The sequence below is a fragment of the Heliconius melpomene genome, chromosome 20 (assembly GCF_056956725.1).
Source record: "Heliconius melpomene rosina isolate 202511_hmr_F chromosome 20, ASM5695672v1, whole genome shotgun sequence".
NCBI lineage: Eukaryota > Metazoa > Arthropoda > Insecta > Lepidoptera > Nymphalidae > Heliconius > Heliconius melpomene.
This window is the reverse complement of record NC_140408.1, coordinates 7842007-7861045: the sequence shown is the minus strand read 5'-3', so window position 1 is coordinate 7861045 and position 19039 is coordinate 7842007. Positions and strand designations below refer to the sequence as shown.

At 31.7% G+C, this 19039-nt stretch overlaps 2 protein-coding genes across 2 annotated transcripts in view; one reads left to right on the top strand and one right to left on the bottom strand.

The window, feature by feature from the left end:
• Tob (Transducer of ERBB2) overlaps positions 1-19039 on the top strand; it is a 39889-nt gene that overhangs the window by 13665 nt on the left and 7185 nt on the right. The gene's annotated exons all lie outside the window — the stretch shown is intronic.
• LOC146527815 (uncharacterized) lies at positions 3367-4287 on the bottom strand. The gene has a single exon (XM_085204497.1). It carries the CDS (start codon positions 4285-4287, stop codon positions 3367-3369), a length of 921 nt encoding a protein of 306 aa, XP_085060623.1.

Sequence of the window (19039 nt, the reverse complement as noted above, 5' to 3'; positions counted from 1 at the left end):
TGTGTGTATTTGTGTGTGTGTCTGTGTGTATGCGTGCGTGTGTACATGTGCGCGTGTGTGTCTGTGTGTGTGGTGCGTGCTTATGTTTGCATCTGAAATTTAATAAGATTTTCGGTGTCTCTATAATTTAGTGTTAGAAGCCAATTAAACAATACAATTCTACACCTTCGTAGCGTTAGGCTGTAGATTTTAAGGTATTCATTGACTTTATTGTACAGTGTTGGGCTCAAATAAACGTAATGTTTGTTTGAGGAGGCCAAGCGTCTTTTTTCAGTCGGACATACTCTATTATTTCTGCGTTTCAAATTTTCACTATTCTGGTTGTAAGATATTTCTGTGTGTTTTCGTAAAATAGCGTGCAAGATAAACAATTGTCGAACAGTCAGAACATTACAAATTTTATATAAATCTGCAGTTGAAAAGCGCCTAGGTTTGTGTGTGATGACTTTTAAAACACATCTTTGGGCTCTCTCCAGTCGAAGCATCATGCATTTCGATGCTCCACCCCATGCCGGAATGCAGTAATTCAAAATAGACTGCACAAGAGAAAAATAAACCATTTTTAAGATTTCCTGGGTTGCGCAAGATCTAAGATTTCTAAAAATGTATATGAGTTTCCTTAATCGGGATACCAATGCATTTATATGTTCAGTCCACGTGAGATTTTCATCTAGGGTTACCCCGAGGTATTTTAGTGTACGTGAACGACTAAGAGGGCAGCAATCGCAAAAGTGCCCCTGGTCTGGGCATTTGTGTGCAATGATCGTAAAGGTATCAAATGGAATTTGGGATTTATGGCCAAAAGTAATGAATTTAGTTTTTTGAGTATTTAGCGTTAATATGTTGCATGATAACCAATTGATTATAGTAGCCAGAGCATTTTCACTATGCTTACGAACATCAGACCATGTACTACCATTAACTATCAGAGCCGTATCATCAGCGTAAGTAATAATTTTACAATTTGGAATTTGTAGCTTGCACAGGTCGTTAATATATATAAGAAACAGGATAGGTCCCAGCACACTACCTTGTGGCACTCCGAAGGATATATTTTGATCGCTACTTATAATATTGTTTATAGAAACACACTGGGTTCTCTCACTCAGGTAGCTTTTAAAAAGGTCATACGCCGTTCCACGTATACCATTTTTTTCTAATTTGGAAAGAAGGAGAGGGATAGAAACGGTGTCGAAGGCTTTTGATAAGTCCAGAAAAATACCCACAGTTTTCATTTTTTTATCAATATGTTGAGTGGCGGTATTTACTAAATTCATGAGTGCGTCCTCAGTAGACCTATTGACCCTAAAGCCATACTGATTATCTTCAAGCAGTTTATACTTATCCAAGTAGGAAATAAGTCGCTTATAAATTACTTTTTCTAGGATTTTGGACAAAGAACTCAATATGGAGATAGGTCTATAATTGTTGACAGATTCATTATCACCGTTCTTATAGATTGGATGAATAATAGCTTTTTTAAAAACCCTAGGGAATATGCCCTTCGATAAACACAAATTGAACAGTACAGTTATTGGAGGAGTCAAGAAATCCGCAGCTGCTTTTAGTATCGATGTCGAAATCCCATCCCAACCCACAGCGCAGTTGTCCTTAAGTTGGCAGATGATGTACCTGATTTCAGACTCATCGGTGTTATTAATTACCATCGAAGAGGACATAGATTGACTATTTGGAAAGTTGATGTATTTCTTATACTTAGCGGTAGGTTGAATGAGTTTAGACGCTATCTCTCTCCCTATATTGGCAAAAAAGATGTTAACACTATTGACTGCTTCGTGTGCATCATTTACTGATTTTAAGAGGTGGCTTGACACATTCGCTTTTTTGTTAGGTAGATTGCCAAACTGTTTAATTAGGTCCCAAGTCTTTTTTGAATCTTTCTTAGCTTTAATGAATTCGTTACTTTCATAATTTATTTTAATTTTCTTTAATAAATTATTGCAAAAATTCTTATATCGGGTAAACGATGATTTTAAATCTATATTATTAGGATCTTTTTTTACTTTCCTATAGAGTTTATCACGGTTTCGTATGCATCGCAATAATCCTGGGGTTATCCAAGGTTTTAATATTCGTCTTTTACTAGAAACCGATACTTCACGGGTATGTTTTTTTATAGCAGCAGATAAGATTGATACTAATCTGTTTGCAGAGTGTTCAGGATCAGTGGAAGTTACAACATCAGAAAAATCTGTCTCCTTAATGTCAGCAATAATAGCAGATTTATCAATGAGAAAAGATGTTCGTATTTTTGTTACCTGTTTTATATGTAGATCGCAACAAACAATTATGGGACTATGGTCGGTAAATACAGTATCTAAAACGAAAGATTTAGCGGTTGTATCAGTTTTGAGTAGTATATGATCGATGCAATTTTTATTTCTGGTAGGAAATAGGTGCCCTGGCAATAAACCGTGTAAAGCACAAAGGTTTAGGTATTCGTCTGCTCGTACATCATCAGACAAGTTGCCAATATTAATATTTACGTCCCCTATTATAATTTTTGTTCTAAAATTAACTATTGAATTTAATGCATTATCTAGGCTATTAATGAAAGATGCGATATTCTTGTTGGATGGGGATCGATATAGAGCAATGAGAGCAATATTGTTGGAGAATTTAATTAGTAAACAATTGGCTTCATCAAAAACAGGCTCCACTACTTCACAAATTAGATGGTCTCTAATATAAACTATAACACCATCATTTTGGTTACTATGACTTGACTTGAAGAAACCGAAATTGGGAATGTTGGGTATGACTGTGACTTTGCTCAACCAACATTCTGACAACACTATCACATCGATATTATAAGTTAATCTTTTCAACAAAACCAAAAGAGAATCGAAATTACAAGTAATGCTTCGGATGTTAACATGAAGGACTTTTAGACCTTCATCAAATTTGAGATATTCATTATATTGTTCGGGAGTACATATTTGGGAGTCTGACACTGATATATTTTCAATATTTTCTATAATCGATTTGTCAATCAACATTTTTATTAATATTTATAACGTGGGTGCATATTATTATAATTACCATATTTGGGGTTACTTTTAATGGGCTTAGTTTAGAAAGACCCGCATAAAAATTATGTTTAATTACTTTAGAGACTTTGTAGTTACGATTATTAATATTTGAGTTGTAAATTGATTTGTGTATGTTGTAAATGTTTTTTATGTTGTGTAGTTTTGACAAATTAGTAAAAATGATGCTCATAAAAAAATTATACATAATAAATAGTACATGATTACAAAAAGCGTATATTTCATAGGTTAAAATAATAATTAAATCTAGTTTAAATAAAAAGACGATAACATAAATAGACATAAATACGGCTAGTCATTTCATGGATCTTAAGCCAGACAGATCATTCTCATCTTTTATAATCTTGAAACGTTCTCCTTCCTTCTTCCTTAAGAGTATTTTTCCATTTGATATCCAACAGTGAGCGTATTCATTTGTCTTAGCAAAATCACGAGAAAGATAAAATAGCCTCTTCATCTTGGGCGATAAACTTTCAGATATGTAAATTGGTTTCGACGGACCATTAAATCCCAGCTTGTTTGTGGTCAATCCATTATTTTCTCCATTAATTTTCCTATACATACGAATAATTCTCTCCTTCATCATGACTCCTGTAAAATCTACAACAATGGACCGAGCTGCAGAGTCACGCGAATTGATGCGAAATACATCCTTTATCTCATACGGTTGTATTGATACATTGAGGTGTTTCCCGATCGAGGTGACAGTGTTAAGTAAGTTATCCTTGGTTTCTGCGTGAGCTGGCGGAATATTTTTTATTTCAACACAAGTTGCTCTGGACAGTCGTTCGTAGCTTTCAATTTTACTCTGTAAAAGTTGTATCTGTTGTTGATCTTTATGACGTTCTAATTCAAGTTTTTCAATTTGGCAAACTATCGAATCGTATTTTTGTGACAAGAACTCAACCGATGTCTGAATTTCATTGTTTTGTCTTTTTATTTCAGTTACGGCTACAGAGAGCTCTTCAAGTTTGCGATTTTGTTCTAATTTAAAAATACTCAAAATGTCTTTTATCTCTGTCATAAAAGAAGCCAATCTCTCTCCGATATCTACTGAAGGAGAGCGTCTTCGTTTAGAACGAGAAGTAACATTCATTGTACCAACATCGGGAACTACACCTTTGCTCATGCTGTCTTTGATCAAACTTGGCTCCGATAGACAATGTTGCAATGGAGAAGATGACGATGTAGAGGGGGGAGTTCGTTTCAATGGCATTGTGGGAATTATTTTTGTTCAGAAGAAAAAAATAAACAATATAATAAAAAAAAAAAAAAATAATAAATAAATATAATTTAATAAAGTAAGTGACGACGAGCTGTGGTTTGAACTCTAATCCAAACAGCGAGTAGTACTGCTCCGTATATAACTAGTCCAACGCACCGTCAACGTAACAAGACTAATTTGTAGTATAAGTTCATTGTGGACGTATACTCGGTATGAGCTTAATGAGTCCAAAGATCAGTCCTTTGTCGTGTCACTGATACACTCGCACTATGTTAAACTGCCTTATTTAAACTTTTAAAACACATTATTTCTTCAAGTTTTCTTTATTCACTTATTAACAACGTATATGGAGAGCTTTTGGACATAAATTTATTACTTAATAAGCACTGTAAATATTATAAAACCAATTCAATATGAGGAGCAACTTTTAACGCGTGCAATCCATTTGAACGCGCGGAGGGGGGGGGGGGTAGTAAGTTTGAAACATAATTAATATACAATACCGACATAACATTACCTATTATTACCACATCACGTTAATACAAAGATTATTATAATTAGTACATTTGCTTTGATTATACATATATACATTACAAACAAGTAAGCGAGTAATAAGCTATAATAATAAATAGTAATTAATAATATTAACACCTCTGTAGCACAGTAACGAAATGTATTTAACATGCGGTTTGTGTAGGTAGGTTCGTTCACAATTCGATATTATCTTTATAATATTTGAAATACTTTCGCCTACCCTATCTATCATACAAATATAAAAACTTATATATATCTTATAGAGAATCCAATATTTTTAACAATTATAATAACCGACTTCAACCGAATCCCATTATCAGAACCTAACCAAACTCATCAAGCTACCTTTAAAGTGTATAGTGTGCCACAAAAGATATAAATCAAAATTAAACAACCCAATCGAAAGTTCTAACATAACGAATGTAAAAAAATCGAATTGATAACTATTCTTTCACAGAAGTCGGTAAAAAAGAATATCACTCAGTTAACAAGTCCATTCCGATAGCACATAGACAGACCTAATAAATTATATTTGGAGATAATACAAAACAAATATATAATATAATATAAAAGGAAATAACAACCGTTACCGATTCCATCGATCACAGCATCCCAAAACATAGAAGAGGAAATGAGGGTAAATATTACTGGGTGTCCTCGATCCTACATCAATCAACTTTTTCTTGCCCCTACGGTACTGTACATACGGTATACTCGTAAATGGGTAACATAAATCATTATCGATGGCCGCTATGCCACTTCTTTTGAAAACCTTTTATCGTATATAATATTTTATTTCATAGAAATGTATGTCAAAATTCATAGTTAAGTAAATGGCATATTTATAGTAGATCGTAGAATGTCGGTTTTTAGCTTTTACTTTGATTTGTTATACGTTTGCGTTACGTATACAAAAAAATATGTTTTTCATTTAATAAATATAAAAATATACTACATACAAAAAAAATTGTATGAACGGCAGCTTTACCTTTTATCCGCATAGCAAAATAGACAAGAGAAACCTAGTGCTAAGTCTCCAGCTCCATGTCCTTATAATTTGTGCCTAATTCTTCTTGAAATTTATTCTGTTTGTTTTCATCTTTCCATATTTTTAACTGGCATTTCTTGCTTATTATCCTATTTTTTTCTATTATAAACATAAAGATAAACGACGTGGGAATTTCTTTATAATTGAAAATTGTATTGCAAACAATTTTAAGCATTGTATTATATTTTATTACGAAACATATTCGGAAGTATTTTAATACTTGTAGAGCTTATTACATAACTTTAGTATATACAGTGTTTATATAACGTCACTGAATGGACTGCACGTTTTAAGATGCTGATATAATTGAAAATTGATCTGTAAATGGAGAGAAGAAAAATATATACAACTTACTCCTACCTCTTTCGCCTCTTCCACTATCAGCAACCTCTTCATACATGCCCTCCGGGTGGTCCTTTTCTATCTTATATTATATATTTGTCTTGTATCTCTACAAAATAAAAAACTATTTAACGGGTTCGATTCTTACTTGAGGAAATTAAATATTTAATATTACCATTTTCTCGGGTGACGTGGCAAAGCGCGGCGTTGAGTTCCGCCACTCAACACGCAATGCCTCCAACACTAGTTTCCCTTTGCCTATCCTGCTGTATGCGGGATAAAGCGTGAGGCCAAAAAAAAATTAAAAAGGCACTGCATAGTTTCGGCAAGAGTAGTAACTACTAATATTTATGTAAAAACCTTTAAACGTTAATTTTATAATATTAAAATTTAATATTTTCTCCTTCAAAATTACATCTTTACTTCAAAACTTTAAATTAAATCTCGGAACAAGAAGGTATTAATCAACAAATCTGTCGTTTCGTACGACATTTTCGTTATTAAAGTTAAGCAATAAATTATAAGTGTACGTTATAATTATTTATAAATATAAATAATTTGTAAAATTACATAATTTTCGTTATTTATTCTAGAAGGTTTAGAGCAGCTAGTATATTATTGTCGTATATTATACAGGAGTTCAAAATATAACATTAATAATTATATAGCGTTTTAAAATATTATAAAATAACATATAATTTTAGTAACCATTAAAGTCACTGTCACAAATTAAATTACAAGAGTTTATCCTTTGCGTGCTTACTGAGAAAATATGGTAATTGCGATTACATAATACTAATAAAATAGAACAAAATACATGTAAATATTATATTTTATTAGACTAGATAAGTTTTTTAGCTTCACGCTGTATCCCGCACATAGCAGAATAGACACAGGGAACCTAAAAACTTAGTGTTAAGACACTCCGATCCAATCAAGACACTTCCGTTCGCCACTTTCCGCCGAATTTTCGTTACCAATGGGAGAAAATGATAATATTTATTAATAAATAATTCCTCTGAGCGGGAATCGAACTCACAGTCGTTGCGTTTACAATCACACGCTTTAGCTCATAGGCAGGCACGACGGCATCAATATAGATTAATTAAATTTAACATTTACTTGAATACCCTACGAAAATATAGAATTATATTCGCTACGTCAAGGACAGAAGCGTTCATTCTCGATACGAGCGAGAGCCTAATGCGAAAACTTTGACGTCACCGTCCCACATTACAAAGTTGAGATATAAGGGCGGAGTCAGACCGCACTGCTTTAATTTGTACCTACGGTAGACCGTTTCATTTATATGGATTATATATTGTTTAGTTGATTACTTTCATTTGTTTCTTTGATACCATTGCTTGATTGTTTTTTTTTATTTTCAAGTATTGACCTGGTTTTTATAAAAAAAGGCCAAGTGATAGGTCACTCCGTTTCTCCTTCCTTCCTTTTAGAAGTATCGCCTACAAAAAAGTTAATAAGCATTTTATTTCCCAGAATAGGGATCGAACCCACAACCATCGCTAAGGCGCTACGATAGATATAACTTAATGTCAGGAACTTTCTTCAAGCAACAATTTTAAAGAGAAATTCAAGATAAATATTAAATTTAGATTAACCTAATGTACGAGACGCCCTACACCACTCTATCAAACCACGCTTTTCAGTAACATATGTTACACTAATAGTTGAATCTTTTTAATGAAAAATAAAATCCAATTTTCTCTTATATTTACTCGTAAAAGTAAAAGAGTAACTTTAAAGTAACCAAATCTTTTTCAGCTAAGTCTCTAACGTCGACTAGACTTAATAGACAAATCTTATGTAAAAAAAAATTACAACTAAAACGTCTCCATTAAAAAGCAAGTTTTTTTAATGTAAAACACGTAAATAATGGTCGTTGATGAAAATATAATGTCCATATGTAAGTCTACGACTTTTAATAGTCATAAAAACTTTCACCGATAGGACCTAATTGAAACGTATCTAATTAAATGTTCGCGATAGTTGCGGGTTCAAACTTCAATAGTACAACCGGATTATTTTTTATCGAGCCATATATTGGTCACTAAATACACAATTCCTGCAAATAAATGAAAAGTGGAGAATATAACAATATTCTATAGGTTTTTTCTCGAAAAAAATTAACACAAAATCGTCAAAGTAAAAAAGTCTAATATCAGTAATGTAAATAAGTCTAGACACCCCTCAAGCAATTATTAGTCTTACCAGTCTAAATTTTATATAAATAAAAAGATTTTTTTGTAAAGAAGAAATATAAAGCCTAAAGAAAGTGTTACTTAAAATTACAAAATATATAATACTATACTAGGACCTATACGCGGCTACGCCCGCTTGAACTATATGAATATTTATTAGATATATTTATGAAATTATTTTCAGTTTTCAATAGAGAGATGCGTTAAGCAAGCTCATTTTAGGTGACATTTTCTAACAATAAACTTTGCAAATCGTTGCTTAGCAACGGTCGCATAGCGACCAAAATATTACGAAAATATTACAAATATGAGAAAAAAAATATCTTATGTTTATCCCGAGACCCTCAAGTATCTCTATATGAGTATTTTATCACAATTAAATTAGCGGTTTGGCCCTGATTGCGTAAAAGACAGACAACCAGACAGACAGACAAAGTTACTTTCGATTTTATAATATAGGTATGGATATCTATGTTATATAATAACAATTTCCAACACAGAAAATCGTTATTATATAATATTTGCCTTAAATACCGCCTACTTACATAAACGTAATCTTGCTTAAAAATAGCATGCATGTTGTGTTAGTTTATTGATTTATATTGTCTATAAGTAATACTCTATTATAACTTTCCATTGAGGCTATTATGGGACAGTAGGAAGCGTCCGACAACAGTTGTGAGTTCGATCCCCATTTGAAGAAATATTTTATTTTGTAGATAATACGCGGCGTTTAAAAGTTCCACCACTCAACACGTAATGTCTCCAAATCTGGCGGATAATGATAACTGTAGCATAACATTAGAAAACTGATAACACTAGGGTCCTTTGCCTATTTATGGAAAAAGTAAAAAACTGAACAAAAATTAAATAGAAAAAGCAAACAAACTAAGTAAATTATTCTTTAAATTTCTATGACTCTAAATTATTTCTGTTTCAATAGTCTTCATATTTACAGTCTTTTAAAAGACATTTATTACTAGCTAATTTAAAATTCAAATGTATTCAAAGTTGCATCTATAATGTAATATTTTAATGCCTGAATAACTTACAGTACTTATTCATTTTACTTTGCAATTATTTAAAAGAAAATTTAAAAAATGCTTTCCCAATATTTTTATCAAAAACAATATTTTCTATATAATCTAAAAATCTTAAAAAAAACTCTTACATACATGTTATTCTTACTTTTTATTATAATAAATTACAAGTAATACCTAATTTGTCAGACATTTATAAAAAGCGTTTATTGACATAAAGTGATGAAGTCTTTTATCTTATCCTCGAAATGTTTTAGTCCATCAATCATAGTAGGTATCTCAGAGGACGCACTGGCTTTCCTAAGGGCAATCTATCATCGTGTGACATAATTGATGTTTCGTGTCATGTGACTTATTAGGTTTTTTAAGAAAATTATGGACTATGTCATAAAAAATCTTCTATATTAACTTAAACAAACGCGATTTAATAATTTTTTTTTTTTTTTTTAATTAGCATCACGTTATATCCTGCATACATCAGGGTAGACAGAGGGAACCTTGTGTTAAGATTCGTTACCCACTTTCCGCCAAATTCTAGAAGCATTGCATGTTAAAAAGAGGAAATCAACGCCGTGCGTTACCTGAGCAGCAGAGCAAAGAAATATAAATTTAGGTAAATAAATATTTATTTTTCTTGAGTGGAAATCGAACCCCCAACCAGTCGCGGCACACTTTGTGCCCCTGCGCCACCACTGGCCTCAAAAACTTATGTTGCCTATCTTCTATATATGATAGATCGTGAGGCTCAAGAAATATTTAATTTAATATAAATATTGTCCATTACTAATCCTATTAATAATAATCAATCTATCTTATACATAAATTTAAAACAAAGACAACATACAATTTGTTAACTCACCTAATATGTGAGACTATTACAAATTTCACAGCTATTAAAACTATTTATACCGCATCCTCTATTTTAAGGTCTTTATTGCTTCAGTGACACTAATTAGCTTGTTTGTTTAGAGCGAGCTGGCTATATTTACTTTTATGAACATTATTTTATATTATACTGCATATTATGTAGAAACAAAGGTATTATATATTATATTATTTTATATGTTTGTATATATATAATCAAAGTAAGTAATTTTTTTCTTATAGTAGAAAAAAGTGTATTATTTCTCAAATTCTTTATTCATACATTAGTTAATCCATATTCTAAGTAAGTTACGTATAAAATATAGGAATATTTTTATAGAAAAATAAACGTGACCCATTGAAATGTTTTTCCAACGAAAATAGCATTCGTATATTTAATTTAAACGTAAACAATTAAGAAAATTGTTAACTATTTATTTAATCAGGTTTAAAATTGTTCAAACTCAATAAGTACTTTTACTAATTGAACTTATTACAGCTTCATTCAATGGTTAAATTATTTTGTTTACAAAATAATTAGGAATACCATAATTAAAATTATCGCGGAAAGATGTTTTTTTTAGTTTCACGCTCTATCCCGCATATAGCAGGGTAGGCAGAGATATGCTAGTGTTAAGACACTCTGTTCCTTCAAACTCTGGAGGCATTGCGTGTTGAGTGCCACAACCTTTCGCGTTTACAGTCACACGCTTGTGCACTACTTCTAGCCTCAAAAAAAACGAATAGCTTATTAATATATAATATCTAAATATATAATAATAAATAATCATAATTATTATATATTTATTTATACTTTATTGGGTCATGCTCTACGTTTCCATTGAAGTGTAAAAATAGAAGCCATAAGGGTCGTCCGTACTTCCATTATACAATAGATGTATATTTATTTTTAAACGGAACCTTTTATTCTGCTAAAACATATAGAAAAGAAAGTTATCTCCATATAGAAAATATTATCACAAACTATTTTCTTATCATTTTTAAATAAATTTTAAGTATAATCTTTTAATTAAGTATAATAAATCTTTCTACATCACCTCTGTTGGTCTGAATATATTAAGCTATTGCAGGATCTAAAACTCCTACGTAGGTACTTTAATATTGCATAAGGCACTATAATATAAACATTTTGTTATCACTAAAATTTAGTGTGACATATTCAAAAACGGAATTCTTATCAAAATTTACAAGTTAAGGTATTTAAATGGGACGAGCACATTTACAAAACATAGATAACCCACATAGCTATCGAGCGTGCCATCCGAAAACATGTGAGAAAGTGCGTAGTATTGAAATTTGCATAACGATAAACTATCAGGGTACCAACAGACGTAACAAGTAGGTAAATACAATAATTACTTGCAATTAGGTATATAGGTGTACCTACTTGTACATGTATGTCAACTATAAACAATTAAACTGGTAGTAACTATGAAAGTACATGACTGACGAAAACGTAGTAAGTAGGAACTGAATGAAAAATTATATTTTATTTATTTTGCTTCAAGCAGTTGCCATTAAGACACTTTGAATTCTAGAGTCTAGAATCACATTTTGCCATAACAACGAGGAAGTGAAAATGTTAAATATTTCACTTCCTGAAGTAAGAGTCGAACCCACATCCTTTAGCGTTTACAGTCGTACGATTCCGCCCCTACGCCATGACTGGCGTCATATTTATATTGTTAAATAAATAATCTTTGCGAGTGGAATCTGATCCAGTTAGCATATCTTTGATTCAATATGAATGTAATATTAAGCAAAATACTAAGTAGAATATATTTTTTGGCAGGTAATAGTAAAAAAACACAGTATAGCTTTGTTACGAAATGTATAATGATTGTATAATTTATACAAATGGTAACGAAACAAATTTTAATGGAATAGAGGCACACTCCATTAAATATTAATTAAAGATTTGCTCATCAAATATAAATACAGCAATGTACTGAAAACAACTGTATTTGGTTTTATTAATGAAATTACCGCCCGTATCGTATCTTAATAGTGCTAAAATAACTTACGTGTATTTACAAAGGGTTTACGTAACGTCGACCAGCGACAGTGAATGAACTCTTAACAGATGGTGTTGCCCTATAAATTGGTACCTACAGGAAGATATTCGCGGCTGATTATACACAGATACCTCCGGGAGAGCTTTCATGGCCATAAAATGGTTTGAACGATCATATTAAATAGCAGGAAACAAAGCAATTTTGGTCCTTCGAGCCGGACGGCGCTTCCATTATAGTAAAGTGTATAAAAAGTTATGTGCAAAATACAAAGCTTATGTTATCTACATATATATGATATTTATACACATTTTACCTTTTTTATATTTATATCTCCATATGGGTACTTGACAGAAACTTGATAAATATATAAATTATTTATTTTCGTCACGTTCATTTACACACTATTTACAATTCTAAACAAACCAATGAAATCCTATTTATCTTGAATATTAATTTTATGAAACTGCTGAAAGTCTACATTGAAACGTTTGACGTAAAAATACATTTAAGATGTCAAATTGATAGCCCAGTACTATCGAACGTAGTTTAATGACCAAGTAAGAAAGGAGCTATGTCTTAAGATAACTGAATAAAAAAATTGGGGTGATCCATTTTTCTTTCTCGGAGGGAAAACATGTTTAAAAGCTTTCCAAGAGCGATAAAATGGGCGTCGGGAGAATTCAAACTCAATTGACGTCTTAGCGGTGACGAAAGTAGGTATATATAATAAGCTTTATCTCCGAGGCATTGATTAAGTAGAATGTCAAAAAAGGTTTTTGTTATGTAGGTTACTGCTATTTTACTAGAAAAATTTACTGTGAAGCCGTCGTGGTATTGGCGACATATTTAACGATGCTTAATGTAACAAAATTTGTAAATTAATTCTATGTAGATTATATCGGTAAAAATTGATATTGGAGATTTATTAGATACATATATTTTTGATATTTCGTGTTGAGTGACAAAATTCAACGCGGCGCTGCCCTTCGACTTGTTACCAGAGCAAGAAAAAAAGATCCATTCCCCAAATATATTTTTACAACCTAATAACATATTTAAAAATTCAAAATCAATTTAAAATATTATTTATTGAAATACATTTTGCAAGCAATTTTGAATCGTCAAATGAACATAAAGCTACCATTTATAAAATATAATATGAAGAAAGATATATATTTTTTTAATATATTGTACATTCGCAGGATATAATACTACTACAATACTACTTTATTTATTTTATCTACGTTTAACCAGTCCCCTAACATCTAATATGTTGCCAGCGAATCTCTAGGTAGGATTATTAAGCTATAACAATATATTAGACCATTAGGTGAGGACTAGTGTAACGTAGATGAATGCAACCCATTCATACACCACTGTCTCTAAATATGAGCAGAAGCGGCAATAAAGAAAATATTTTGATATCTTTTGTAGAAGTCTGAAGGAAGACATTTCTTTATATTTTTTTAAATATAAAAAATTATATTCATTTTTAAATATTAAAAATTAATATTTTCATTGAAATGTAAGCGATTTCTCTTGCTATTTTAAAAACTAGTTACCCTCGGTTTCTCGCTTTTCAAATGGTATAAGCATATAGCTAATAATTAAGCACATTACATATTCTAACTAATGTATTTAAATAGATTTATATAATAAGATTTCGAGACTACTTTCGACTTCCCGCTCGATCTCGTATATTAAGAGCACAATATACGTATATATATAATGTGGTATTTCTCTTTATTTTTATTTGCACTTTGTTTTATTTACTCCGTTACTGATAAAATAGAGTCAGACTTCTTTTTGTTTATTAGCTTCTAAATCATAGTTAAAGTTACTGGACATAAGCAACCATTAAATAACAACAACGTGGTTAGAAAGTATAACTAGAAGCATTGTATACATATCTTGAAAAATCACATTTTCATTCCTTAAGAAATATATGTCGAGAAAATATATTCTTTTCCACATATATTTAGGTAATGAAAAACATTTTTCCTAAATTGACTTCAATATTTCATATGAATATATGTATGTGAATAATATTATTCTGAAGATCAATCTCGACGTATGGTAATTCTGAGGCAAAGCCAACGTAAGCTTATTGAAAAATATGTGAACCTTCGCAAAAGACATTAATAAAAATCACAGAATATGCTAAACCGTCTTCACGCTGTATCCCGCACACAGCAGGGTAGGCAGAGGGAACCTAGAGTTAAGACACTCCGTTCCCCAATTTCTGCCGAATTCTGGAGGCATCCCCTTCTTCTTTTAAATATTTCGTCCCAAACTAATATAGTTCGACTAAATTGAGAAGTGCATATGGTTAATTGTGGTCAGAAATCAAAATCGTCCAGACTGTTTCAACCGTCGAGCCACCGACCGCTTGCGATCACAGCAATATGAGCTCTGGTCACATTGTTACAAGTGTTTTTATCGTGTGCTCTAAGTTAGGGGTTGTCGGGCAGTGGGGCGCCGGGTCGATACTGGGTTACTGATATAAATAGGACAGAACTTAAAGGCCGTACGCCCCCCAACGCTCGTTTTCATTCTCGTGAATCGATTACCAGATGAGTTGGAAGCTGTAAAACCGTCTGCGATGGCAGCACATCTTGCGAAACTTTATAAGGAATATTTGAATTTCTAATGTCCTTAATATCTTCTTCACCAACTATTACATTGTATGTAGAGTATGGAGATATTGAGGAATAAATTTATTCATGAAATACTTTATATTAGTGGATTGTAAGATAAAGATTATTCTTTTAAATGTATTTGCTACTTACAACTATTATTTAATTGTTATTTTGTGTTTTCAATATCAACATAAACGTAATTAATAAGATATCAATATAATGTTACAGTTAGTGTAACATAATAGAAGAAGCATTGTCCTACATTCGTTTATTTTTGCTTAGATTTTTCGTAGTTTCATTTTTGTTGAAAACTATGAATATATATATTTTTTAATATTATATATTTTTTAAGCCTGTTAAATATTTTTTTCAAAAGAGGAAATTTAAAGCTATCACGTATAATAAAATAAAGTATATTATATGTATTTTTATATTATTTTTCTCAAATCAATAAATATAGTCGGGGACCTATGGGGCATGTTATGTTTACGAAGCCAACCGCGCTTTGCCTTAAACAAACCGGAACAAACCACTGTTTGGTAAATATAAACAGAATCGTACGTTCAATATGAATCAGCATCAGCAATTCCTTTTTGATGTATATAAATATTTTTTAGAGCATATTGCAAGACATTTTTTTTATAGGCAGAGACGAAAGATATATCATTTTGTTCTCTTCAGCATCTTTAGGGTATCAATCAATTTTCGGCGTTTAGTTCCGCCATTGGATATGGAATATCTCAAATTCTAACGAAAAGCGAAGCACAGAGTGCCCAGACACTAGTTTCTCTTTGCCTATCTTTGTCAGTTTCGTGAGTGGTCTAAGAAAGAATGAAACTCATATGTATCTGTAGAGTTTATATTATAATAAATATTATTATAATAATTCTACGTCTCTACAACGTACTTAGCTGTCTAAATGGATGTAGTACATCCAGTTATTACCTAAGTAACAGCCTTAGAACACATCATCTAATTATACATTCCAGGTGGATAGTTACCGCCTTTCACCTCCACCCTCTAGTAAGGTCATGTCAAATACCAAGGCTTTTATTTAGTGTAATTCAGTGGTGGATTTTAACACTGTTTTATTTGAGGCCGTGGTGACGCAGTGATACAAACAAGCGTGGGACTGTAAACGTGGTGGTTGTGGGTTTGGTTCCAGTTGGGTAAGAATCTTTTTTAATGTTTTCAACTTCTCGCTCTGGTAATGAAGCAAAGCGCGTTGAGTTCTGCCACGCAGCACTTAATGTCTCAAGAATTTGGCGGAATGTGGAGAACGGAATATCTTAACTCTAGGATTTTTTGTAAATAACTTACCGCTCAATTTTGACTATTCCATAAAGGGTCAACGCCGTCCATTGTCTTACTAGAGCTGTGAAATAATAATAACTTTGTTTATATCATAGTTTTGTAAGTTAAATAAGCAAACAAAATATTTGTTTATTTTTCGCTATATTTTTTGGCTTAAATTACCTAAGTAAATATAGGTTAAACCATGCCTAAACATATCATCTCTGAAGCGTGAAGGTCGATCCATATATTTAGCTTGCGTTTAACTATAGCACGATTTATTTGCCAGTCTACTTTAGGAAATAAATATTGATTTTCGTGTTGGTTGTCAACAAATTAAACTTGCCAGACTTTGAGGCCAGTTGTGCCGCAGGGGTGCTGTAAAATAGACTGGTAGGGGTTCGGCCCCTAATCTAAAAAATGAAATATACATTATTTTTTAATGTATGTCGCTTTGGTCGACACCAATTACCTCGACTGGCAAGGCGCGGCGTTGAGTTCTACCATTCACTACGAAATGCCTCCAGAATTGGGCGGAAAATGATACTTGGAATCATATTTTCTATATTCATCATTATGTTCATGTCTAATCTTCCACTGAAACATTTAACTGAACTCCAATAGAATTGAACCATCAACCACTCCAAAACTCCTAAGCTATTTTATTTCGACATCGATTTCGAAATATTTATAAAGTACACCACGTGAGCGATAAAGCAGATAGCTAATATTTGTATTCGCACGTAACTCCGTGACGTCACGTAACCACAAACCTAACTTTGAATTTCACACGAAAATAACGAACATTCCTACCTATTCGTTGTTAAATTTATTGCCTCGTCTAATTTATTTTCACTGGAGGCTATAAAACACTCTCGCTTATACTTGAATAGTCTTATTACAATAAAAAGTTTTTCTAGGATCTATTTTCTTATTATTTCTATCTAATTCTTTCTTTTTATCTTGCAAATATAGGTTATTTAAGAATATATGAGGACTTTATATATTCGTTATCTTTAGACTTTAAATTCATACTTTTTTAGAAACGTATAAAAATTTGAACGTAGCGGGATTTCAACCCGTGCCTATTGGAAACCGTCCAAGCACTTTGGACCACTAAGCTATATTCTCTAATCAGCTACGTCCAAAATTTTTATACACTATTTACAACTTATTTATGTTATTAACATCTCTCATTCCCAAAGATAATCCCTACTTTGGTTAATAAGTAATATTAGTTAATTTAATTATAATGACCTAAATTATATTTTTCATTTACTAACCATGGAAAGGGAAGAAAGAAAAACATATTTAACTAAATATATATAATATAATATACAGATTAAATATTAAAATATCACCCCTACGTCCCAGATAGCGTACATTAGTTCCATTCAACATGACAACAGGAACAGTCTAACATGTTAACGTCGAATCAATCAGTGTCAATATAACATTGCGAACGTTTAATAGGGTATGGCGTGAGATGTGACAGGCGTGTGTAGGATTCTATGTAATTTGATTATCAGCTAAATTTTATTTAAAAACTAGCGGCCCGCCCGCGGCTTTCTGTCACCATGAGTACGTAAGTACGTCCTATAAGTGACGTCCATGCAAAATTTGGGACTCCTAGATTTGTAGTAACGAAATTTCATACGAACTTTCAACCCCAAAAACAACCCCTTAAAAGTCGAATATTGCAAATTCCTGTCTTAGCGAGCACCTACGTCCTATAAGTAACTCCAATGCAAAATTTGAGATTCCTAGCACATGTAGTTTCTGAGATTTCATGATGAGTGAGTTTCTATATATAGACCTTTCGATTTTATATATATAGATAAGAGTTGAATTTAAAAACTGATATTAAATTTGCAATTTGTGCTTCACGCTGTATACGCACTTAGCAGGGTAGGCAGAGGGGTACTGGAAATTTAGTTCTATTACACACCGTTCCCATTAAGATATTTCTTTCGAATTCTGGAGGCATTGCGTTCGTTAGCAGAGGAAATTAATATATTAAATTTCCTCGAGTTGAAATCGAACCCATAACCTGTCGTGTTTATAGTCACACGCTTATACAATACGCGCTACGACGTTCTTCATTTTTATTGGAATAATTAATATTATCTTAAAAGTCCATATGACTTTCGATGCGATAATAATTAATATAAAAAATAATTTACTTTTACTTATTTTAATTTCTATATAAATGATACATAAATTCTAACGATTAATTTAAAGTTTCTTTAATCGTAAATTCAAGCCCTTCCACTTTGTAGGCTTGTAAAGACAGTCCAACTGTAGGGTAACTTTTAATTACCCCTAACATTTATTTATATAAGTTTTCTGTAACTTAACACTAACTTAACAAACTTACGTTCAGAAGTAAGGTTTGTATAAATTTTCCTTTTGCTCTTGACCACAGCTCAAGTTGGTCCAAGTTGAAACCCCAAAAGGTTTTTAGACTGTTTTATTGTAACTCATTAAGCCCTCTTCTGGAACATTAATGGTTAACCTCAAAAATGTTACATTTTAATTCAAAATTAAGCTTTATTTTTTTAGTTATTCGTCTCTCTGTCCTGTGATTACATTTTCTGTATTTAAAACATATTTTGTATGTTCATTTTCATAAAAGTTTTAATTGCTTTAAATCTTATCTACATAAAAAACCTAAAAACTATTTGCATTATTTTATATTTACAAAATTATTTGGCATTTCCAATGT

Coding starts and splice junctions, on each gene's coding strand:
- LOC146527815 (XM_085204497.1), bottom strand. CDS start 4,287: ATGCCATTGAAACGAACTCCCCCCTCTACATCGTCATCTTCTCCATTG.